The sequence below is a fragment of the Mytilus edulis genome, chromosome 9, assembly GCF_963676685.1.
Source record: "Mytilus edulis chromosome 9, xbMytEdul2.2, whole genome shotgun sequence".
In the NCBI taxonomy this organism is placed as follows: Eukaryota; Metazoa; Mollusca; class Bivalvia; order Mytilida; family Mytilidae; genus Mytilus; species Mytilus edulis.
Genome location: NC_092352.1, coordinates 173,722 through 201,479, shown reverse-complemented (window position 1 = coordinate 201,479; position 27,758 = coordinate 173,722). Strand labels below are relative to the sequence as shown.

At 31.3% G+C, this 27,758-nt stretch overlaps 1 protein-coding gene across 1 annotated transcript; it reads left to right on the top strand.

The window, feature by feature from the left end:
- Window positions 1–892: 892 nt before the first annotated feature.
- Window positions 893–27,758, top strand: LOC139487412 (trans-Golgi network integral membrane protein TGN38-like). Its single transcript, XM_071272165.1, has 4 exons — window positions 893–1,018; window positions 17,595–18,512; window positions 21,352–21,461; window positions 24,139–27,758. The coding sequence occupies exons 1-4, from the start codon at window positions 955–957 to the stop codon at window positions 24,274–24,276; spliced, it is 1,230 nt and encodes a 409-aa protein (XP_071128266.1). The 5' UTR covers window positions 893–954; the 3' UTR covers window positions 24,277–27,758.

Here is a 27,758-nt window from a genome sequence, read left to right as displayed (position 1 = left end):
CAGCCGTTGGAAAGCCTAGGGTGTGAATCGAACCTATGTACGTCACCTCCGTTGTCACCCTTATGTTAACATAAGGAACATATTTATTAAGAGTTAGATATACTGTTCCCAGGTTTAGATATATACAATTCCTTGCTTTTACGCTAAATATACCTTCTTCTTCTTCTTCTTTCCTCCACTATCTGGAGTACCAATACTTTTGTGGTGTAGATCGGATAAGCAACTGTGTGCATGTGCAGGTATATTTTACATTGAATATAATCGGTGCACAAACTATAATGAATTGTTCAATATACTGGTGTAAAGGATATCAAAACAGCCTGTACACTTTTGTACACGTACAGGAAACTGTTCCATCACCATACTTTATACATTTGTACTCCATTTTAGGCACACATGTTATTATGTCAATTATACTAATCAATGTACAGTACTTTAAAAGTTCATGCAATTGTGGCATATACTAAAATCTAAAAACACTTCATGTACCACCAAATTATCATTGTTACTGTGACAGTTTGTAACTCAGCATATAACTCAACTTTCTATTGTTCAAACTTAATAGGGACATATATTTTTATTATCTGAGTATAAACAGAGACATATAATACAAGAGTTGTATTATATGTCTGTGGTATAAATATACACCAGACATGTATCATAAGCCAAGGAAAACAATCTACAAATTGGAAATTGTTCAAATTATATACTTTTTACAGACTGAAGAGGTAATGAGTATGATTACTAATTATATTACCGTGGTACGAATTACCAGTGGTACGAGTTTTTTTTTGTCGAAGAGTTTGTTTTAAGTGGTACGAGTTGACATTGGTACGAGATAACTACAATTCCTTTTATAAAGAAGTTCCTGGCCCGGTACTATTTACCCATTTTTGTAATATCACGAAAACCGTCATCGTTTTGAATGTTAGACAACCTTGTTGACACGACACGATGGCGATGCAGAAAAACAGGAACTTATTCCAATTATCATTGATAAGGATGTTTATTTTTGTCTGTAAGAATACATCTTCTACTTCCATTTACTGCCCATATTCAAGTTACTGAATATACTGGCAAATTGGTTCTGCATGGTTAAAAACAGGATAAAAAACAAATGTTCATCTTTATTTTGTGAGATTGGTTAATATGAGGCAGGCATTACCTGTAAATGGGGACGAAGTCTGTATGAATTATTTTTTTGTAACTTAAATATTTGTTTAAAAAAAAAGAAACGGAAATACCGTAACGTTTCCGATTTTGGTTCTGTTGTTAGGGATTTAGTTGTGACGTTATTTAAATTATGACGTCATATGCAATGTAAACAAAGAAACGCTATCATCAAGTAACGTTTTTTCATATGAAGTAATTATTAAAAATGAAATTGGTATTGCGCGTTCCTTCCTATTTTATACTAGACTGATAAATATATATTTTACTCAAAGTTTCATACAAACGAGACCGGAAAAAGGAAGTACATTGTACATTTCTGCGCAGGTCCGGGATTTCAAAACATGACATAAAAAAAATTGAACGATTTTGAGTTCATTAGTACAATGAAAAATTCGGGAAATTTTCCAGAATTATTTTTTTTATTGAATTTTCTACTGTTATTGGGGACTTCGTCCCCATATAATTTGAGATATGAATGTCTCAAATGACTGTGGTGTGGTGATCTCCGGGGGAAGATTGTTCCAGTATTTGGTGGTGTGCACAAATAAGGACCATTTCATGCATTTTTTGGTTGCTGTTTGTACCATGTACCCATGATGTTGTGTATGTCTAAAAACTCAAGTTGGTCTTTGGAGGTACATGTCTTTGTTGATAGCTACTTTGTCACTGACAATCTTGTACATCATTGTGAGCCTGGCCTATTTGCATCCTTTTTGGAGAATGTTCAAGCCTAATTCATTAATCATGTCTGTGACACTTGATCTTTTCTGTAGCGCTTGGTGATGTAAGTCTGTTGATCTTGATCTTGATATAAATACATAAGACATAAAGCTTTATTTAGAGTCAGTATAAGCAAGCTATTACAAACATAAGCTCTGAAGAGCTTTTAAAACCCAATGTGACAAAATTCTGAATTTTTGAATTTGATTTACATTTCACTGGACAAAATTAGACATTACTGAGCTCCAGATAAGAATTCACAAATTGGGGGTTTTATCTGCTATTTTCTTATGAAATTGCGTGATAAAGTTTTTTAATTGCATTATCAATTCCAATTCATCGCTAAAGTTAATATCAAATTGGGGTTTTCACCACCAAGCTCCTTAATATATTGGGTTTTTTCATCCACATAATATTGAATATTTAGGCAATATCAACCCCAGATGTTTTTCCATCTTACATGTATATATGTTTCTTTCTTTGTATATGTGCTAGCTGTTTTATTTGGTTTATTCACTGACCAGCAATTGTAGATTTAATTTGTGTCCTGTTTCAACATGTTCAAAGGTCTGCCAGGTTTGGATTTTCTCACAACTCAGTGTTTTCCATTCGGCATTTAAGCTGGGTGTGCCGACCAGCTTCTATTCAAAGCCGACCACCTTTCCATTTTAGGAGGTGGTGGGCTTTTTTTTAAAATCCGGGCTTTTTTTTTCGGTTCCGCACCGTAAAATTTAAATACTAATTGCGCCTTGCAGTTTGTTTTCATTGACACAAATGGCGGATCGTCAAATTTCAATGTTTTCTTTTGTTAATCGGGGGAATGGAAAGGCAGATGATGATGTTGATAAGGAAAATTCTAAGCCATATAAGTCAACTAAAACGGATAGTTGAATTGAAATTGTTGAAATTGAAAAAAAGTACATGTATCAAAACAACAGAAACGGCACACAGGTGATTGCGAAGATAAACAGGTTGGGAACAATCCCAAAATGAGGGATTTCCCTTAAATGAGGGACTGTCCATCAGGCAAGGGCTCATATTACTGTTGAAAAAAAGAAAAAGAAAAACTTAGATTTATTACCTTAAAAGGGGGGAAATCGTTTTATTTGGTACAACTTTTCTACAAGAGTGTCCATAATGATAAAAAGGCCAGACACAAATATGTGCTCATTTGTTTCTCTTTAAATGTACCCCTTATAAAAGGGATAGTCACTACATTAAGAAGTTACCCCTCATCTGTTTCTTTTTGAATGTACCCCTCATAAAAGGGATAGTCATTAAATTGAGAGATTAACCCTCATTTGAGGGGTGGTGATAAATATGAACAGGACTTTAAATGGATAATCTTCACAGAAGGATATTACTGTTCTGTGTGCCAAAAATACAGCACTTAAAGTGGGGAACAGGACAGAAACTTGGTTGATAGGCCATGCATTAGCAGACTTCGTAGGAGGAGGGAGTCCTGCAAAAGCCATTATGATCTGCTATCCGATATATGCACAAAACTAATTTGTCAAATCATTTAATGAAAGGTTGGCAGTAATAGCAGAAGAATGGTTCAATTCCATTAAATGTGAATACAATACTTATCCTTCTATTTGTGACCCAAACCCACATTAAATTGAAAAAAATAAACCCTATTGAAAATGTTAAAAAAAATCAACCGGTTGCAAGTGTTTTTTTACAAAACACCCACCTTACCTTAGTGAAAAAAGGAGAACACTGCTTGAAACTTATATATTAAAACTGTAAAAAAACGGATATGTGTATTAACAGGCACTCGTCTCAGATTTTCTTCTTCCTATATACCTTTGTAAAAAAATCTGAGAAGAGTGCCTCTGTGTGTATTCACACATTAACTGTCAAATTAAGAAAAAAAATATGATATAAACTCTTAGTCTAATTATACAGGTGAGTCTTTTCACCACCGAACACCGCTGAACAACCCCAAAACCACCAACAACTAAGAAAAACTGTACCTTTTGAGCAAGGAAAAATTCCAACAGGGACCCATTTCTGCTACTTGATACAGGGATCAATTTTTTAGGACGAAAGGACATTTCAATTATTAATGTTCTAAAAATAGATTTACGCGACATCTGTAAACAGATAAGGGTAAACAAAGCAAACGGTAGCCAATAAAAGGGTTGAGAACTCATGGTTTTGGCATACAATTGGGTTTTCCTTTGAATTAATTGGGTTATTGAACCCTGCAATGGGCAATTACATTGTTTTTAGCTCACCTGGCCCGAAGGGCCAAGTGAGCTTTTCTCATCACTTGTCGTCCGTCCGTCGTCGTCCGTCGTCGTTAACTTTTACAAAAATCTTCTCCTCTGAAACTACTGGGCCAAATCAAACCACACTTGGCCACAATCATCATTGGGGTATCTAGTTTAAAAAATGTGTGGCGTGACCCGGTCATCCAACCAAGATGGCCGCCACGGCTAAAAATAGAACATAGGGGTAAAATGCAGTTTTTAGCTCACCTGGCCCGAAGGGCCAAGTGAGCTTTTCTCATCACTTGGCATCCGGCGTCCGTCGTCGTCCATCGTCGTACGTCGTCGTTAACTTTTACAAAAATCTTCTCCTCTGAAACTACTGGGCCAAATCAAACCAAACTTGGCCACAATCATCATTGGGGTATCTAGTTTAAAAAATGTGTGGCGTGACCCGGTCAACCAACCAAGATGGCCGCCACGGCTAAAAATAGAACATAGGGGTAAAATGCAGTTTTTGGCTTATAACTCAAAAACCAAAGCATTTAGAGCAAATCTGACATGGGGTAAAAATGTTTATCAGGTCAAGATCTATCTGCCCTGAAATTTTCAGATGAATCGGTCAATCGGTTGTTGGGTTGCTGCCCCTGAATTGGTAATTTTGAGGAAATTTTGCTGTTTTTGGTTATTATCTTGAATATTATTATAGATAGAGATAAACTGTAAACAGCAATAATGTTCAGCAAAGTAAGATCTACAAATAAGTCAACATGACCAAAACGGTCAGTTGACCCGTTTAGGAGTTATTGCCCTTTATAGTCAATTTTTAACCATTTTTCGTTAATTAAAGTAATCTTTTACAAAAATCTTCTCCTCTGAAACTACTGGGCCAAATTAATCCAAACTTGGCCACAATCATCTTTGGGGTATCTAGTTTAAAAAATGTGTGGCGTGACCTGGTCAACCAACCAAGATGGCCGCCACGGCTAAAAATAGAACAAAGGGGTAAAATGCAGTTTTTGGCTTATAACTCAAAAACCAAAGCATTTTGAGGAAATCTGACGGGATAAAAATCTTTATCAGGTCAAGATCTATCCGCCCTGAAATTTTCAGATGAATCAGTCAATCGGTTGTTGGGTTGCTGCCCCTGAATTGGTAATTTTGAGGAAATTTTGCTGTTTTTGGTTATTATCTTGAATATTATTATAGATAGAGATAAACTGTAAACAGCAATAATGTTCAGCAAAGTAAGATCTACAAATAAGTCAACATGACCAAAATGGTCAGTTGACCCCTTTAGGAGTTATTGCCCTTTATAGTCAATTTTAACCATTTTTCATAAATTAAATTAATCTTTTACAAAAATCTTCTCCTCTGAAACTACTGGGCCAAATTAATCCAAACTTGGCCACAATCATCTTTGGGGTATCTAGTTTAAAAAATGTGTGGCGTGACCTGGTCAACCAACCAAGATGGCCGCCACCGCTAAAAATAGAACATAGGGGTAAAATGCAGTTTTTGGCTTATAACTCAAAAACCAAAGCATTTTGAGGAAATCTGACATGGGATAAAAATGTTTATCAGGTCAAGATCTATCTGCCCTGAAATTTTCAGATGAATCGGTCAATCGGTTGTTGGGTTGCTGCCCCTGAATTGGTAATTTTGAGGAAATTTTGCTGTTTTTAGTTATTATCTTGAATATTATTATAGATAGAGATAAATTGTAAACAGCAATAATGTTCAGCAAAGTAAGATCTACAAATAAGTCAACATGACCAAAATGGTCAGTTGACCCCTTTAGGAGTTATTGCCCTTTATAGTCAATCTTTATCCATTTTTCATAAATCAAAGTAATCTTTTACAAAATCTCCACTGAAACTACTAGGCCACAATCATCTTTGGGGTATCTAGTTTGAAAAATGTGTCCGATGACCTGGCCATTCAACCAAGATGGCCGCCACGGCTAAAAATAGAACATAGGGGTAAAATGCAGTTTTTGGCTTATAACTATGAATTCAAAGCATCTAGAGCAAATCTGACAAGAAGTTAAATTGTTAATCAAGTCAATATCTATCTGCCCTGAATTTTTCAGATGAATTGGACAACTGGTTGTTGGGTTGCTGCCCTCCAATTGGTAATTTTTAAAGAAATTTTGCCGTTTTTGGTTATCTTGAATACTATTATAGATAGCGATAAACTGTAAACAGCAATAATGTTCAGCAAAGTAAGATCTACAAATAAGTCAACATGACCTAAATGGTCAATTGACCCCTTAAGGAGTTATTGCCCTTTATAGTCAATTTTTAACAATTTTCATTGATTTGGTAAATATATGTAAATTTTTACCAAATATAGTTCTCTGTTACTAATGGGCAAAGTTCATTATAGATATAATTGTAAGAAGCAAAATCGTTCAGTAAAGTAAGAACTTCAAACACATCACCATCACCAAAATACAATTTTGTCATGAATCAATTTGTGTCCTTTGTTTAATATGCACATAGACCAAGGTGAGCGACACAGGCTCTTTAGAGCCTCTAGTTGGCTAATAGCTCAAAAACCAAAGCATTCAGAGGAAATCTGACGTGGGGTAAAAATGTTTATCAGGTCAAGATCTATCTGCCCTGAAATTTTCAGATGAATCGGTTAACCATTTGTTGGGTTGCTGCCCCTGAATTGGTAATTTTGAGGAAATTTTGCTGTTTTTGGTTATTATTTTGAATATTATTATAGATAGAGATAAACTGTAAACAGTGATAATGTTCAGCAAAGTTAGATTTACAAATAAGTCAACATGACCGAAATGGTCAGTTGACCCATTTAGGAGTTATTGCCCTTTATAGTCAATTTTTAACCATTTTTCATAAATCTAAGTAATCTTTTACAAAAATCTTCTCCTCTGAAACTACTGGGCCAAATTAATCCAAACTTGGCCACAATCATCATTGGGGTATCTAGTTTAAAAAATGTGTGGCGTGACCCGGTCAACCAACCAAGATGGCCGCCACGGCTAAAAATAGAACATAGGGGTAAAATGCAGTTTTTGGCTTATAACTCAAAAACCAAAGCATTTTGAGGAAATTTGACATGGGATAAAAATGTTTATCAGGTCAATATCTATCTGCCCTCAAATTTTTAGATGAATTGGACAATCGGTTGTTGGCTTGCTGCCCTCCAATTGGTAATTTTTAAAGAAATTTTGCCGTTTTTGGTTATTATCTTGAATACTATTATAGATAGAAATAAACTGTAAACAGCAGTAATGTTCAGCAAAGTTAGATTTACAAATAAGTCAACATGACCAAAATGGTCAGTTGACCCCTTTAGGAGTTATTGCCCTTTATAGTCAATTTTAACCATTTTTCATAAATTAAATTAATCTTTTACAAAAATCTTCTCCTCTGAAACTACTGGGCCAAATTAATCCAAACTTGGCCACAATCATCTTTGGGGTATCTAGTTTAAAAAATGTGTGGCGTGACCTGGTCAACCAACCAAGATGGCCGCCACCGCTAAAAATAGAACATAGGGGTAAAATGCAGTTTTTGGCTTATAACTCAAAAACCAAAGCATTTTGAGGAAATCTGACATGGGATAAAAATGTTTATCAGGTCAAGATCTATCTGCCCTGAAATTTTCAGATGAATCGGTCAATCGGTTGTTGGGTTGCTGCCCCTGAATTGGTAATTTTGAGGAAATTTTGCTGTTTTTAGTTATTATCTTGAATATTATTATAGATAGAGATAAATTGTAAACAGCAATAATGTTCAGCAAAGTAAGATCTACAAATAAGTCAACATGACCAAAATGGTCAGTTGACCCCTTTAGGAGTTATTGCCCTTTATAGTCAATCTTTATCCATTTTTCATAAATCAAAGTAATCTTTTACAAAATCTCCACTGAAACTACTAGGCCACAATCATCTTTGGGGTATCTAGTTTGAAAAATGTGTCCGATGACCTGGCCATTCAACCAAGATGGCCGCCACGGCTAAAAATAGAACATAGGGGTAAAATGCAGTTTTTGGCTTATAACTATGAATTCAAAGCATCTAGAGCAAATCTGACAAGAAGTTAAATTGTTAATCAAGTCAATATCTATCTGCCCTGAATTTTTCAGATGAATTGGACAACTGGTTGTTGGGTTGCTGCCCTCCAATTGGTAATTTTTAAAGAAATTTTGCCGTTTTTGGTTATCTTGAATACTATTATAGATAGCGATAAACTGTAAACAGCAATAATGTTCAGCAAAGTAAGATCTACAAATAAGTCAACATGACCTAAATGGTCAATTGACCCCTTAAGGAGTTATTGCCCTTTATAGTCAATTTTTAACAATTTTCATTGATTTGGTAAATATATGTAAATTTTTACCAAATATAGTTCTCTGTTACTAATGGGCAAAGTTCATTATAGATATAATTGTAAGAAGCAAAATCGTTCAGTAAAGTAAGAACTTCAAACACATCACCATCACCAAAATACAATTTTGTCATGAATCAATTTGTGTCCTTTGTTTAATATGCACATAGACCAAGGTGAGCGACACAGGCTCTTTAGAGCCTCTAGTTGGCTAATAGCTCAAAAACCAAAGCATTCAGAGGAAATCTGACGTGGGGTAAAAATGTTTATCAGGTCAAGATCTATCTGCCCTGAAATTTTCAGATGAATCGGTTAACCATTTGTTGGGTTGCTGCCCCTGAATTGGTAATTTTGAGGAAATTTTGCTGTTTTTGGTTATTATTTTGAATATTATTATAGATAGAGATAAACTGTAAACAGTGATAATGTTCAGCAAAGTTAGATTTACAAATAAGTCAACATGACCGAAATGGTCAGTTGACCCATTTAGGAGTTATTGCCCTTTATAGTCAATTTTTAACCATTTTTCATAAATCTAAGTAATCTTTTACAAAAATCTTCTCCTCTGAAACTACTGGGCCAAATTAATCCAAACTTGGCCACAATCATCATTGGGGTATCTAGTTTAAAAAATGTGTGGCGTGACCCGGTCAACCAACCAAGATGGCCGCCACGGCTAAAAATAGAACATAGGGGTAAAATGCAGTTTTTGGCTTATAACTCAAAAACCAAAGCATTTTGAGGAAATTTGACATGGGATAAAAATGTTTATCAGGTCAATATCTATCTGCCCTCAAATTTTTAGATGAATTGGACAATCGGTTGTTGGCTTGCTGCCCTCCAATTGGTAATTTTTAAAGAAATTTTGCCGTTTTTGGTTATTATCTTGAATACTATTATAGATAGAAATAAACTGTAAACAGCAGTAATGTTCAGCAAAGTAAGATCTACAAATAAGTCAACATGACCTAAATGGTCAATTGACCCCTTAAGGAGTTATTGCCCTTTATAGTCAATTTTTTACAATTTTCATTAACTCGGTAAATTTATGTAAATTTTTACCAAATATTTTTCTCTGTTACTAAGGCCAACTAAAATTAATTAGTAGATTTTCATCCAAAGTTTTGAAAAAAATGGGGCGGGTGGGAGGATTTTATTTTTTAAATTTTATTCAATTTGAAACCTTCTTGTGGCGTGAACTTCATATATATGCAAGTGTTACAATTACAAAATTTAGCTTATATCATGTAAATGTTTAAACATGTATAAAGAATCGTACATAATTCTTGAATAAACATCTCTGATTTGCAACGCGGGCTGTTCTACATGCAATTGCTACTTTAGAAACATATTTTCAGCAAACAGTTAAACCATGGAGAAATTCTCTATTCATTTGACTATCTATTCCAAATTTATTTTGCTCTCTAAGCGATGGTTTGTAGTCCCCATAAACTTATGCAAATGCAATGGTATGCAACACAAGTATTATGAATGAAATGAACACTCAAACAAGTGTTGCCAGGAATAGTAAAGTTGGCGCTTTTAAGATTCTCAAGTTATGCAAGAAGTGACGCATATATAATTACATTATAAATGGTATTTTGTGTTTTTAAACAAAAACAATAGCCATAGGTAAATCTAAGGGGTTTCTAGTACACAATGTGTATGTTTGCCGACTTTTTGAACTCTTTTTTTTCTACCAATTTGTTCCACGATTCTTGCACTTTGGAAATCATTCACAGCCAAAATTTGCTTACACAAAGTCAATGTATTATTAAATAAATCCACAATTTTCTGATGTAAGAAATTTCCAATTTGTAACATACCGCGATTTGCGTTGGACACAGCGTATTTAATAGTCGTAACCCAAATATTTCATGCCCTTCTGGTAATCTTTCTATATTCTCCGTAGATGATACTGTCATCATTGAGTAGCAGATTTTGTCAACATAATCGTTTTAAAGTACTCGAAACAAGAAATATGAAAACCGAAATTTTATAAACAGGAAGTTCGAATGAAACGAAATTATTGACGGTTACCGGTAACGGAAATGAACAAAATCCGGAAATCGTAAATTTTGCAAAATAAAAAAAATCGGGGCGGGACGATTTCAGAGGGGCGGGCGGGGATGAAAATCTATCAATTAATTTTAATTGGCCTAATGGGCAAGGTTCATTATAGATATAATTGTAAGAAGCAAGAACGTTCAGTAAAGTAAGAACTTCAAACACATCACCATCACCAAAATACAATTTTGTCATGAATCCATTTGTGTCCTTTGTTTAATATGCACATAGACCAAGGTGAGCGACACAGGCTCTTTAGAGCCTCTAGTTTTTTATTATTTGTATTGCGAGATCACGCAAAAACGCAGCTTATCTGGAGTCCTACATTAATACACCTTATTACTATTCCCAACTGACCTAAGAATCTGTCCAGTTTGAACTATTAATGTCATTCAACATTTGAAGTCTGATATTTTGGATAATGACATTAAAATTTTACGGGAACCCACATGTGAACATTCAATGGTCGTTCCACACTTTATAACATTCATTGGTTGTTCCACAATATATTCAATCATGATGTGGCTTGATTTGAAATTGTTGATGTTGTCTTACATTTAAGAAGTTTTTTTTCTCAAACTATTGAACTGATTATGACAAAACTTGACAGTTGTGCTTGAAATAGCAGTATTACAAAAGAAAATAGTTTCGTTCAATATATTCAACAAAAAAGTCTTCTCTAGGTATAATACAACCAAATCATAGTAATCTGCTGACATGCGAAAAAATGTCGTAAAAAAATATTCCATTGAATTTGACAGTTGTAGGTAATTGATCTTTCATTTCATTGCAGTAAACTTGGTTAAAAACATTTCTTGGTCATAAACATTTATCTAGAGCCATTTTTAGGCAGTTAAGCTGCCTTATGCGAGCACCCTGGATTTGTGTGCTACCCAATAAATGCTGAAATATGTGCCATTGTTATCATCTAGCTGGCAACTATATTATTTATAACTTATTGGACAGTTTTTTCATACTTTTCATTCTGGATTACAAAAAATATGATTAGAAAAACCTTAAATGATCGTCGATTTTCCCAAAAGTTTTGAAGTTGCACATAGGAAGTAGAGCACATTAGAAATCCTTATGTAGTTTATTTTCCCCTGAGCTTTTGGCTAAGATGTCAAAGAACAAATGTATGAAATATTTAATCGCCGAAAATCTCAAAAGACACGTAGTTAAGATTTCCCAAATTGCAAAAGTCGTAGGAATATTGTTTGTCGTCAATACGTAGTCAACTACGTATGTATACGTCAGTAGTCTATTATATAAGTTCAACTGATCACGCTGTTGGCGGCAATTTTGAATCAGAAAACGAAAATTTGGTATCTTTTCAATTCGGACGCAAGGTTTCAAATTAGCTGTGGTCCGAGTTCTGCGACTTTTCAAATTTGCAGTCGGACTTTCTACTTGGTTACTAGCTACGCCCTACATGCCCGACGGACCTTGAAAGAAAATAAAAAAATAACTTTGCAAACATTTTTACCAAAGTTTCCTAATAAAGATCAATAAACGATCTCAAACTTATTTTTATCATTACCATTCATGAGAGCGATGTTCAATTTGTTCAACCGCTAGCTTTATACAGAAAATCACTAATAATGTGTAAATCCGAGTAAAATCGTATCTCACTCTCTGTCAAAAACAACATTGAAAATAAAATGACTGCCGCGAGATTACAATATTGGATCCGATTCCGGAAGCGGATAAGGGTAATCCCGGGTTTTGGCTATTTTAAACTAGAAAATCCAGACAGGTGACAAAATACATCTATGCATGGCGAATAAATATAAACACTAGAATTGAAAACCAAAAGATATATGCTGAGACTACTACTGTATAACAAAGTAGTCTCAGATATATATATAAAAGATGAAAAAGCAGAAAATATTTTGTACATCAATTATAGTGTCAAAATCCAATACAATGTGACAGTGGTAACAGTTTATCTAATATTTTAATTTTTTTATCAGTGATAAATGTTGGTAATGCATGTTAATTAAATGTTTTTCAAGTTAAACATATTACTGCAATTTCAAGGGGTATTTTTTTCTTCTCAGTTTTGATAGGTCAGTTAAAATAGCTGGAAGTTTCTAATATAAAAAAAGATGTGGTATGATTGCCAATGACACAACTATCCACAACAGACCAAAATGAAATATAGGGGAAGTCCCTGTGGTCACCCTACTCCTTATGTTTAAGAACTTTGAAACAGTTGGGATCCACAACTCTAAATTAAATGAAATATAGGTGGAGTCCCTGCAGTCACCTGATTGAGAAATTGGAAACAGTCGAGATCCCCACCTTTAGATTAAACCATATATATTCATGTATGAGAACTAATCAAATGAAATATAGGGAGAGTCCTTAGGGTCACCCTACCCACTCCTGTTTGATTACTTAGAAACAGATGAGATCTCCACTCCTCAACCATATATATTCATGTATTGGACAATACAACAAATCGAATTTAATAAAGGGGAAGTCACTGGGGTCCCCCACCCCCTCCTGTTTGAAAACTTGATAATGGTTGAGATCCCCACCAATAAACCATATATATTCATGTATGGGACAATATAAAAAATCAAATGAAAATTAGGGGTAGTCCCTAGGGTCACCCCACACCCTCTTGTGTGTGTTTTGAGAACTTGTAAAAGATTGAGATACCAACGCCTCAACCATATTCATTCCTGTTTGTCATTTCAAAAAAGATTGAATGACATACAAGGTCAATCTCATAGGCGACACATATTCATATCACTTTGCTAGACCCTAACACCTGTCATTTTATTACAAACTTAGACATCATGGACTTGGGGTGAAGGTGGGAGTCATTTACATTTATCAGTCAGACCTCACCAGTGATCCCTGTAGTAGTAAACATTTGTCTGATTTGTGTCTCATGACTTTTGTAATGTACAACACAAACTCAGTTTTTGTTTCCAGGGAAGCAAGTCCATTCATACTTTTACAAGCTTGTATTAAAGTCAACTTGAACTACGAACAGTCAACTAATACGAACAATTACGATCAAGTAGAAGAACTGCAATCATTGCAAATTTGTACCACTGCTGACTCATTAAAGACTCATGACCATTCGTGGTCATGTACGTTGCTATTGAAAACCTTGATAAAATATGAATTATTTGCCTTAATGTTTAATTCATTAAATGAACATAAATGTACAATTATATATGAATGTTTAATGTTTGTTCTTTTAAATCTTTAAAAAAAAAGTTGAAACAACATTGCCACAGTTTTCATAATTATGTTTGCCTTGTTTTTTGGTTAACTGCCTACAGTGCTTACAGCGCTTTGATTTTATTTGGAGTTTCTATAGAATATTTTGGAACCTAAAAGTTTTACTAAAGCTTGCATACAGGTAAATAAGAGGTGAACATTTGATTGGTTAACATTCAGTGATAAGCAATGAAATGTTATGTAAAATTTTGTTTATAGTACAATGTACTGGACATGTACAGGATAAAGCTTTACTCATGCCAAATATTTTTTTATACGAAACAAAGATAAATTCTGCACAATTTTTTGAAAAGTGCAAATTTAACAATAACTATTAGGAGAAAATCAATTGTGGTATAACACCTGTACAAGGAAAATAGTCGTCACAGTTTTTTGGGTCCTTAATGAAAGTGAATGTAGTTATCCAGGTCCAGACCGATATTAGTCTTGTTATATGATGAGTGAATTTAACACGGTTTCTTGCCTGTTTTCAAGAGACCATATGTTTCTGTTTCTATAACTATTGATTCATTAATAAAGCTTGTTTAGTTTGACTGTTGACTTATTGTTTTCATTTATTCTGTTTCTATAACTATTGATTCATTAATTAAGCTTTATATTTTAGTTTGACTATTGACTTATGGGTTTCATTGTTTCTGTTTCTATAACTATTGATTCATTAATTAAGCTTTATATTTTAGTTTGACTATTGACTTATGGGTTTCATTGATTCTGTTTCTATAACTATTGATTCATTAATTAAGCTTTATATTTTAGTTTGACTGTTGACTTATGGGTTTCATTGTTTCTGTTTCTATAACTATTGATTCATTAATTAAGCTTTATATTTTAGTTTGACTATTGACTTATGGGTTTCATTGTTTCTGTTTCTATAACTATTGATTCATTAATTAAGCTTTATATTTTAGTTTGACTATTGACTTATGGGTTTCATTGTTTCTGTTTCTATAACTATTGATTCATTAATTAAGCTTTATATTTTAGTTTGACTGTTGACCTATTGTTTTCATTGATTCTGTTTCTATTGCTTATGATTCATTAATTAAGCTTTATGTTTTAGATTGACTATTAACTTATTGATTTCATTGATTCTGTTTCTATAACTATTGATTCATTAATTAAGCTTGTTTTAGTTTGACTATTGACTTATGGGTTTCATTGTTTCTGTTTCTATAACTATTGATTCATTAATTAAGCTTTATATTTTAGTTTGACTATTGACTTATGGGTTTCATTGTTTCTGTTTCTATAACTATTGATTCATTAATTAAGCTTTATATTTTAGTTTGACTATTGACTTATGGGTTTCATTGATTCTGTTTCTATAACTATTGATTCATTAATTAAGCTTTATATTTTAGTTTGACTATTGACTTATGGGTTTCATTGTTTCTGTTTCTATAACTATTGATTCATTAATTAAGCTTAATGCTTTATATTTTAGTTTGACTATTGACTTATGGGTTTCATTGATTCTGTTTCTATAACTATTGATTCATTAATTAAGCTTTATATTTTAGTTTGACTTTTGACTTATGGGTTTCATTGTTTCTGTTTCTATAACTATTGATTCATTAATTAAGCTTTATATTTTAGTTTGACTTTTGACTTATGGGTTTCATTGTTTCTGTTTCTATAACTATTGATTCATTAATTAAGCTTTATGTTTTAGTTTGACTGTTGACTTATGGGTTTCATTGTTTCTGTTTCTATAACTATTGATTCATTAATTAATCTTTATGTTTTAGTTTGACTATTGACTTATGGGTTTCATTGTTTCTGTTTCTATAACTATTGATTCATTAATTAAGCTTTATATTTTAGTTTGACTATTGACTTATGGGTTTCATTGTTTCTGTTTCTATAACTATTGATTCATTAATTAAGCTTTATATTTTAGTTTGACTATTGACTTATGGGTTTCATTGTTTCTGTTTCTAAAACTATTGATTTTTTAATTAAGCTTTATATTATAGTTTGACTATTAACTTAATGATTTCATTGATTCTGTTTCTAAAACTATTGAATCATTAATTAAGCTTTATGTTTTACTTTGACTGTTGACTTATTGTTTTCATTGATTCTGTTTCTATAACTATTGATTCATTAATTAAGCTTTATATTTTAGTTTGACTTTTGACTTATGGGTTTCATTGATCTATAACTACTGATTCATTAATTAATCTTTATGTTTTACTTTGACTGTTGACTTATTGTTTTCATTGATTCTGTTTCTATAACTATTGATTCCTTAATTAAGCTTTATATTTTAGTTTGACTATTGACTTATGGGTTTCATTGATTCTGTTTCTATAACTATTGATTTTTTAATTAAGCTTTATATTTTAGTTTGACTGTTGACCTATTGTTTTCATTGATTCTGTTTCTATTGCTTATGATTCATTAATTAAGCTTTATGTTTTAGTTTGACTATTGACTTATGGGTTTCATTGATTCTGTTTCTATAACTACTGATTCATTAATTAAGCTTTATGTTTTAGTTTGACTGTTGACTTATTGTTTTCATTGATTCTGTTTCTATAACTATTGATTCATTAATTAAGCTTTATATTTTAGTTTGACTTTTGACTTATGGGTTTCATTGTTTCTGTTTCTATAACTATTGATTCATTAATTAAGCTTTATGTTTTAGTTTGACTGTTGGCTTATTGATTTCATTGTTTCTGTTTCTATAACTATTGATTCATTAATTAAGCTTGTTTTAGATTGACTATTAACTTATTGATTTCATTCATTCTGTTTCTATAACTATTGATTCATTAATTAAGCTTGTTTTAGTTTGACTGTTGACTTATTGTTTTCATTGATTCTGTTTCTATAACTATTGATTCATTAATTAAGCTTTATATTTTAGTTTGACTATTGACTTATTGTTTTCATTGATTCTGTTTCTATAACTACTGATTCATTAATTAAGCTTTATATTTTAGTTTGACTATTGACTTATGGGTTTCATTGATTCTGTTTCTATAACTATTGATTCATTAATTAAGTTTTATATTTTAGTTTGACTATTGACTTATGGGTTTCATTGTTTCTGTTTCTATAACTATTGATTCATTAATTAAGCTTTATGTTTTAGTTTGACTATTGACTTATTGTTTTCATTGATTCTGTTTCTATAACTATTGATTCATTAATTAAGCTTTATATTTTAGTTTGACTGTTGGCTTATTGTTTTCATTGATTCTGTTTCTATAACTATTGATTCATTAATTAAGCTTTATATTTTAGTTTGACTATTAACTTATTGATTTCATTGATTCTGTTTCTATAACTATTGATTCATTAATTAAGCTTTATATTTTAGTTTGACTATTGACTTATGGGTTTCATAGATTCTGTTTCTATAACTATTGATTCATTAATTAAGCTTTATATTTTAGTTTGACTATTGACTTATGGGTTTCATAGATTCTGTTTCTATAACTATTGATTCATTAATTAAGCTTTATATTTTAGTTTGACTTTTGACTTATGGGTTTCATTGATTCTGTTTTTATAACTATTGATTCATTAATTAAGCTTTATATTTTAGTTTGACTATTGACTTATGGGTTTCATAGATTCTGTTTCTATAACTATTGATTCATTAATTAAGCTTTATATTTTAGTTTGGCTATTGACTTATTGTTTTCATTGATTCTGTTTCTAAAGCTATTGATTCATTAATTAAGCTTCATATTGTAGTTTGGCCATTAACTTATTGTTTGCATTGGTCCTTTAGTATTTTTCCCCTTTTATTTATGACATGATATATTATTTTTTTTTGCAGGTTTTCAATGTTTGTCTGCAAAAGGTCTTCCAACAACTACACCAACAATACTCCCAGTAAAGAGTACAATAAATTCTACTGTTCAGAGTCCAACTGTAAAACATACGGGTGAAGTGGTACCTACTACCCAGATCTTAACACTTAACAAGAAGAACAATGTATCTAGTCCTCTTAATAAAACATCAATACCGACATTGAAAGGACTAACAGATAAGACTTCTAGTAATTCGATAGTACCAACTGCTGATTCACCAGGATTTCAAAAACCAACTATAACAACTACTAATGATAATAAATCATCTGTATCACCAAAGATTACTGAATCACCATCTAACAAGACTCCTGATGAATTAACTACAATTAACACACCTGATTTACAGGCTAACAAGACTTCTGGTGAATCAACAACAAATAAGACATCTGATTTAACAACTAGAAAGACTCCTGATGTATCAACAACAAAAAAGACATCTGATTTAACAACTAGCAAGACTTCTGATGTATCAACAAATAAGAGTTTACCCACCATCTCAACAACTAGTAAGAAATCATTGGAAGAAGACCATCAGAATAAAACACTACCTATCAAAAACCCTTATGGAAAAGAAGATCAGAGTGTACCAAGCCAATCAACAACGACAACTACCAAAAAACCTGATAAAAAACCGGATCTAATTGGACTTAACAAATCAACAACTACCCAAAGTCCAGCTGAAACACAAGATCAAGGTAGACTAGACAAATTACCAACTACCCAAAAACAAGCTAGAACACAAGATCAGAGTAAGCTGGACAAAAAAACAACTGAATCAGCAAATGAGAATGTGCAGAATAATATGCCTGGCAGCAAGATATCTCCGGACATGGGAGAAAATGATGATAGAAAGCAGGATGAAAATAAGAAGCCAATGAATTCAGGTATATAGTAGAGGGTAAAGGATAATCTATACATTTGCTTGGTTGTTAGAGAAATCTGATTCCTGTATCTGCTTAAAATATATCTAAATATTTTTTATTTTTTTTCAAAGTAAACTTGGCTTCTATGAAAAGACACAATTTTATATTTGGTCTGTAGCTTTATGATGTATGAGGTTGAGTTATTATATTTGGTCTGTAGCTTTATGATGTATGAGGTTGAGTTGTTATATTTGGTCTGTAGCTTTATGATGTATGAGGTTGAGTTGTTATATTTGGTCTGTAGCTTTATGATGTATGAGGTTGAGTTATTATATTTGGTCTGTAGCTTTATGATGTATGAGGTTGAGTTGTTATATTTGGTCTGTAGCTTTATGATGTATGAGGTTGAGTTGTTATATTTGGTCTGTAGCTTTATGATGTATGAGGTTGAGTTGTTATATTTGGTCTGTAGCTTTATGATGTATGAGGTTGAGTTGTTATATTTGGTCTGTAGCTTTATGATGTATGAGGTTGAGTTGTTATATTCGGTTTGTAGCTTTATGCTGTATTAGGTTGAGTTATTATGTTTGGTCTGTAGCTTTACGATGTATGAGGTTGAGTTGTTATATTTGGTCTGTACCTTTATGCTGTATTAGGTTGAGTTATTATATTTGGTCTGTAGCTTTATGATGTATGAGGTTGAGTTGTTATATTCGGTTTGTAGCTTTATGCTGTATTAGGTTGAGTTATTATATTTGGTCTGTAGCTTTATGATGTATGAGGTTGAGTTGTTATATTTGGTCTGTAGCTTTATGCTGTATTAGGTTGAGTTATTATGTTTGGTTTGTAGCTTTATGATGTATGAGGTTGAGTTGTTATATTCGGTTTGTAGCTTTATGCTGTATTAGGTTGAGTTATTATATTTGGTCTGTAGCTTTATGATGTATGAGGTTGAGTTATTATATTTGGTCTGTACCTTTATGATGTATGAGGTTGAGTTATTATATTTGGTCTGTAGCTTTATGATGTATGAGGTTGAGTTATTATATTTGGTTTGTAGCTTTATGATGTATGAGGTTGAGTTGTTGTGAGAAAGCAGTGTTCACATCTGATATGTAGCCACTTTCTGTTTGGCAATGAATTTATAATTTGATTTTGGATGTAAAACATTTTCTGATTGGCTGACATTGTTTTATCTATCAGCTCATTGACAGAATTTTGTCATGTGACCTTGAAGTCATCAACAGTTCTGTCTGTCTGTCTTTGGTTGTGGTAGCTTTTGATGAAGTTTAAGTTCAATCAAATTGAGACTAACATGACTTAGTACACATGTTCCCTATGATATGATCTTTTTAGCTCACCTGGCCTGAAGCTTTTCCCCATCACTTGGCGTCAGTCGTCCGTTGTTTGTCGTCCGTCCTTAACTTTTACAAAAATCTTCTACTCTGAAACTACTGGGCCAAATAGAATCAAACTTGGCCACAATCATCATTAGGGTATCTAGTTTAAAAATTGTGTCTGATTAACCCGCCAATCAACCAAGATGGCTTCCATGGCTAAAAATAGAACATAGGGGTAAAATGCAATTTTTGGCTTATAACTAAAAAAACAATGCATTTAGAGCAAATCTGACGGGGGTAAAATTGTTTATCAGGTCAATATTTATCTGCCCTGAAATTTTCAGATGAATTGGACAACTGGTTGTTAGGTTGCTGCCCATGAATTGGTAATTTTAAGGAAATTTTGCTGTTTTTGGATATTATCTTGAATATTATTATAGATAGAGATAAACTGTAAACAGCAAAAATGTTCAGCGAAGTAAGATTTACAAATAAGTTGACAGGACCAAAATGGTCAGTTGGCCCCTTTAGGAGTTATTGCCCTTTATAGTAAATTTTAACCATTTTTCGTAAATCTTAGTTATCTTTTACAAAAATCTTCTTCTCTGAAACTTCTGGGCAAAGTAAAATTAAACTTGGCCAGAATCATCATTGGGGTATCTTGTCAAAAAAATTGTGTCTGGTGTCCCAGCCAACCAATCAAGACTGCCCATGGCTAAAAAAAGAACATGGGTAAAATGCAGTTTTTTGCTTATAACTCAAAAACCAAACATTTAGAGCAAATCTGATAGGGTGTTGATATTGTTTTTCAGGTCAAGATCTATCTGCTCTAAAATTTTCAGATGAATTGGACAAGTGGTTGTTAGGTTGCTGCCCCTGAATTGGTAATTTTAAGGAAATTTTGCTGTTTTTTGTTATTATCTTGAATATTATTATAGATAGAGATAAACTGGAAACAGCAATAATTAACAGCAAAGTAAGACCTAAAAGTAAGTTGACATGACCAAAATGGTCAATTTACCCCTCTTGGAGTTATTGTCCTTCATAAAATTAGTAAATTTTTACTAACATTTTCCACTGAAATTACTGGGCCAATCATTATAGATAGGGATAATTATACAAAGCAAGAATGTTCAATAAAGTAAGATCTACAAACACATCACCATCACCAAAACACAATTTTGTCATGAATCCATCTGTGTCCTTTGTTGAATATTCACATAGACCAAGGTGAGCAACACAGGCTCTTTAGAGCCTCTAGTTTATTTTAATGCAAAATTATAGATTTTACCCAATTTTCATGGTCCACTGAACATAGAATGTGAAAGTGTGAATGGGGCATCTATGGACACATTTTTGTTTCTGTCCATAAGAATTAACATATCAAACATGTGGTACACACTTAAACATAACTTCTAGTCATTTCTTAAAAATTCACTCACTATACAAGGAAAAAATGTTGTCATTTCACCATTTCACAGCCTACCTCATAACATTTGTTGTGATTTAATTATTAACAGGAACCCTCTATGAAGATGATGAAGACACAGGGGGACATTTCATGGCCTACTTTATAACATTTGTTGTGATTTGTATAGCAGGATATATCATATATCATAACAAACAAAAGGTAAGATCTATAATTACTTATACACAATCAAAACTTAAGATCTATAATAACTTATTCACAAACAAAAGGTAAAATCTATAATTACTTATATACAAACAAAAGGTAAGATCTATAATTACTTGTACACAAACAAAAAGTAAGATCTATAATTACTTATACACAAACAAAAGGTAAGATCTATAATACCTTGTACACAAACAAAAGGTAAGATCTATAATTACTTATACACAATCAAAAGGTAAGATCTATAATTACTTATACACAATCAAAATTAAAGGTAAGATCTATAATTACTTGTACACAAACAAAAGGTAAAGTCTATAATAACTTATACACAAACAAAAATTAAGATCTATAATTACTTATACACAAACAAAACTTAAGATCTATAATTATACACAAACAAAAGGTTAGATTATAATTACTTATACTCAAACAAAAGGTAATATCTATAATTACTTATACACAATCAAAAAGTAAGATCTATAATTACTTATACACAAACAAAACTTAAGATCTATATTAACTTATTCACAAACAAAAGGTAAGATCTATAATTACTTATATACAAACAAAAGGTAAGATCTATAATTTCTTATATACAAACAAAAGGTAAGATCTATAATTACTTATACACAAACAAAAGTTAAGATCTATAATTACTTAAACACAAACAAAAGGTAAGATCTATAATTACTTATACACAAACAAAAGGTGAGATCTATAATTACTTATACACAAACAAAAGGTAAGATCTATAATTACTTATACACAAACAAAAAGTAAGATCTATAATTACTTATACACAAACAAAAGGTAAGATCTATAATTACTTATACACAAACAATGAAAGATCTATAATTACTTATACACAAACAAAAGGTAAGATCTATAATTACTTATACACAAACAAAAGGTAAGATCTATAATTACTTATACACAAACAAAAGGTAAGATCTATAATTACTTATACACAAACAAAAGGTAAGATCTATAATTACTTGTACACAAACAAAAGGTAAGATCTATAATTACTTATACACAAACAAAAGGTAAGATCTATAATTACTTATACACAAACAAAAGGTTAGATCTATAATAACTTATACACAAACAAAAGGTAACATCTATAATTACTTATACACAAACAATGTAAGATCTATAATTACTTATACACAAACAAAAGGTAAGATCTATAATTACTTATACACAAATAAAAGGTAACATCTATAATTACTTATACACAAACAAAAGGTAAGATCTATAATTACTTATACACAAACAAAAGGTAACATCTATAATTACTTATACACAAACAAAAGGTAATTTCTATAATTACTTATTCACAAACAAAAGGTAAGACATCTATCTATACCCTCCTTTTTCCATAAATTTTTTTTTGTTTAGTTATGTTATACATTATAACCATGAATAGCCATGTGTTTTTCATAATAACAATATTTTTTTTATTTCATACCTGGGGCCCTCTTATACAATACAAATAACTAAACATTGTTTAGGGCCCTTACAGCTTGATGTCTGATGTGACACAAGGCTCCGTGTTGAAGACCGTACTTTCACCTATAATTATTTACTTTTACAAACTGTGACTTGGTTGGAGAGTTGTCTCATTGGCACTATGCCACATCTTCTAATATCTATGTAATATGTATGAGCGGTAGCTGCACAATATACTTAAAAGATTACAAGTACAAAACCCCATTACTTTTCTTGTCACAAAAACACAAATAAAGGGACCTAAATTGAAAGTTATATGTCTTGCATGTGTTTCAAATTGCAGAATGAGAAACAAAATAAAGGGGTGCCATTGTTAACTATTTGATTAAAGCTTAGTATTTTAGATGACCTGGATGCTTTATAATTTGTCATATATTTATTTTGTTTATTGTCCATGACCTTATTTTCTTGATCAATCAATCACTTTTGAAGTAAAGGATTATTTTATTGTCTCTTGCATTTCTAACTTATTGTTTTAGAGCTTAATTGAAGGCAACAGTGGTATATCACTGATCAAAAGTCATATATTGATTGAGAGAAAAAAAATCTGGGTTAAAAACTGAAACCAAAGGAAACACATCAACTATAAGAGAAAAACAACGAAACAACAGAAACAGTAAAGTGCAATAAAAACAAACAACAATTTAACACACACAGAAACGTACTATAAGATATTTAAAAACTGTCAATAGAAATATTTTGATACAAAAAGCAGTGGTTTATTAAAATGTTTTGTTGATATCAAGAACACATGTTTGAAGCATACAGATTCCTTATAGTTTAAGAAATGTGGATGTGTTACCCTCCCCTAATGATGTACATATTCCAGCAGACAAAACCTGAAGCAATATTGTTTTGTTATCAAAATTCATAATTTGGTATTTGAATTCACTGCAACTATGGAACCTTAACAATGTCAGCACAAACATATTCACATGACCTTCCCCCCATTTAGATAGTTCATTTATAAATGATTAGTTTTCATGGTATTGAATGGCAAACTAAGATAATATACAAGCACAGATGTTTGAGCTTTTGATTTTGCCATTTGATAAGGACTTTCTGATTTGAATGTTTTTTAGATTTGAAATTTTTGTTATTTTTCTTTTTACACAGCCAAACAAAAGTTTTATGAAATTATTTCTTTATTTGTTTTCAGATTCTGGCGTTTATTTTAGAAGGTAAAAAAGATGGATCACGAAGAAGACCAAACAGTAAAGAATATAAAAGATTAAAGACAGATGAAGTTATGCCATCATTGGAGAAAAATACGTCCGATAACAAATATATATACTGATTTAAGTAAAGTATAAGTGAAAGACATGCCATTAATTCAGAAAATAAATACAAATCTATACATATACTGATAAAAATTGTGGTAATAGTTATTATAAACCAATAATAGTTATTACAAAACATTTGCTCAACAATTACTAATATGTTGAAAAGGAAATTTGTCAGCTTATTGTTTTTTTTATGAAAGCAAATGTGAAAAATGTAACATTTCTTAAAAAGAGAAAGCATGATAAGGAAAATTAATTAAAAGTAAATTTTGATGTCATGAAATAGGTCTGGGGTTCAATTGATAATCATGACAGCTAAAATTGAAAAATTGATTTTTTGTTGTGTAACCTATTTTTCAGTAAAATATTTTGTTTGGCAAAAATTATTCTGTATTTTGTGTCATAGATGTGAAGTTTAAATTAAAAGGCAAATAATTCAGCTTTCCAATTTGACATAAATGCATATAGTTTGAAGGCCATTATTAATTATATGTAAGACACAACTTAAATGTTTTATGAATGTCTGTTAGTATTTTGAAGACTGTTTCAACATAGATGAATAAATTCCCTGATTTTTTTAATTTAAGGCCCCTTATTATACCTTCTCACTCAATATTACATGTGGAATACTTAGCTGTAAGAAAATTAATGTGATATAATACAATTACAACAGTTAAGTAGAACAAGATATAATTATAGCAGTAAAGTAGAATGAGTTATCTGTATTTATGTAAAATATTTTAAGGATGTACTTAGGTGATCTAAGGTAAAATTAAATAAATCAAGAATTCAAAACTGATACTTTAAGATGGAAGAGTTTTAGTTAAGGATCAAAATAAGCCAAACATATTGAAAGGTAATGGAGCTCCTTTTCGAGATATTTGATTTATAAAATACGGCGGGAAAATGCTGGATCAGACTATTACCTTATATTTGCATTGATATTATTTTGGGTCTCAAATCAAAAGAAACAAAATCAAGAATCTGCTTAAATTTTGTCAAATGACCTTTTATGACTGATTAAGTCTTCTGTTAAAAGATAATAGGTGATGCGGGACAGAATATTTTACCTTGTATCCTATGGAAAAACACCAAGGCGTCCAAACATTTGGCACTTATTCCAAAACCTCACCTAAGTACATCCTTTTAAGTGTTAAAACATTCCAGAGTTTTCAGTATTACTTGTTGAACAATGAAAACAGTATGTTAATTTTATTATGATACCTTGGTCCCTTCATTCATCAAAATTTCATTATCATATGTTACCTGGATTCCACCATTGAGATGTTGTCAGTAACATTGATGTTAGTGATAGTTTTGATGGATGTGTATTGAATTGTCATATTGTATATTTAATAGAGGTTGATAAAAGTTCAAAGTAAATGCTGTAGATATCAATTGGAAATATATGTACAATCAATGTACGTATTAAGCAATATTTTGCCAATATGTTTATTTATTACATAAATATACAGAAAACAATAAGCTTTCACATCCTATTGTTTAATGGAGAGTGTAATTAAAGTGTTCATAAATATTAGTTCTGTTCTTTGAAGTATATTATTTATTAGATTAGAAATAGCACAAAAAGTTTCTTAATTGTTTAATGAACGCAAGTTTAAACTATATGAATATTCCAATTGCTTTTGATTTGAGATTTCGAAATTGACTGCTTCACAAAAATATACTCATATTAGGATAACTGCACCTGAAAACATGTCAAAGAAGGACATTTTTGAAGAAAAAGATAACAGAAAATGTGTTGAACTCAACAATGCTCAAGCAAAGAAACTTGTACATCTTTATGTAACATTATCCACTTTGTTCCAACATTGTATCATTGTTCAATAAAAAAATTTACATGTCCTGAATTACAGTTAAAATGAATGAGGACCATTTTTAGGGTAAAGATGGCATGGAATACAATCAAAACCTTATTGGACCGACTTGATATCTAAATCTTCCAATGCATATCACTATCTTTTTGATACACAAAATATAGTGCATTTAACATTCCATAATCCTATCCATGAAAATTTCCAGAAATTAGCTGATGTAATATATGCTGAGATATTTTTAAAGACACAAAATGATGTGACGCTTGTCAAGAAAATTACTATGTCAGTGTTAAATAGATCTTTAACAATTGGAGTTATCTTACTTTTTCTAGAATTGCTGTTAAATCAATTGTTGAAGTTGATTTAACAGCAATTCTAGAAAAAGTCAATGTAATATTTGATTTTATTTCGGACTGATAAATAGAAGCAATCTTTACCCTCAGTGCTTACAAGCACTTTGATTCTATTAATATTGATGACTTAGACATAATGAAGATGTAATACAAACATCAACTCTATTTTGTTTAATATTGTTTACTTTGTAATTTTGCATAGTTGTAAGCTTCACCATCACATAAAATCTGGGAAAAGTTGGAAGAATGTAGAATGTAACCCTTGCAAGTAGGACATATTTATTATGATGATTAGCTGCTTTGTAATGTGTACTGGTCAGACAGAGGCCTGATCTACAAGACCCTCTATTATTATGATTTATTTGTTGGTCAGACTTAGTTTATTCCAGACACTGTATAAGTTATGATATGTTGGGACATAATGACTTATAAAACAATTACAAGATTTATGATGTAAGTATATGGATTAAAAAGATCACTTTCTATTTACTACTTTATGCTGTGAACAGTTTTTGTTGCATATTTATTATTAAGGAAATATATCATACATTAGCTTAATTATGAAGATATCATTGTAACCTTGTTACTTTTTATTTTTGTGCTCAATGTATTTGAGTAGATATGATTGATAGAAAGTAGATAAGTTGGATATAGGTATTTTGTGATAGATATGATTGGTAGAAAGTAGATAAGTTGGATATTGGTATTTTGTGATTGTATCCAGTGGTACTCAATACATAAGTAGAATTTGGATGAGGGTATTTTCTGGTTGTTTAGAAATTATATCTACTATGTTATTCTCTGTATTAGTAACAACAGTTAGATCAGAGATATCATACCAATCATACTTAACAGTGATAATTGTTTAGTGACTGAATGTTAAATAATGTTGTGAATGTACATACATGTGAAAAAAGTTTATAAATATTTTTTTTGTATACATTATGTTTCTTTATTTGTGTAATGTGACTAAGTCTTTATGCTGAATGCAAGTTAATGAATGCTACTGAATATATGAAGTGAATTGTGGCTTTTGAGTCATAGTGCAACCTGTATGTTATATACTGGTACAATTTTGTTCATGTATAACATGTAGACAAATGTGAGGGAAGACAGGAAGTTATGAGTGAATGATTTTTATGCAGAATGTATGAGTGAGTTTTATTTGATAAAGTATTTATATGTTGCTTGCTTTTTTATACCATTAAAGTGTTACTGTATAGTTGATTGGTTGGAAACTTAATAGTAATATGAGGGAATGCTATAAAATTATGTGTTTGAAATAAATTTTATTTACTTTTACAA

Bases quoted from the DNA above. Each gene is read 5' to 3' on its own strand.
- LOC139487412 (XM_071272165.1), top strand. From the start codon at position 955: ATGGCGATGCAGAAAAACAGGAACTTATTCCAATTATCATTGATAAGG. The intron at 1,019-17,594 runs GTAAGAATACAT...TTTTTTTTGCAG, and splicing joins AAGGATGTTTATTTTTGTCT to GTTTTCAATGTTTGTCTGCA. The intron at 18,513-21,351 runs GTATATAGTAGA...AATTATTAACAG, and splicing joins TAAGAAGCCAATGAATTCAG to GAACCCTCTATGAAGATGAT.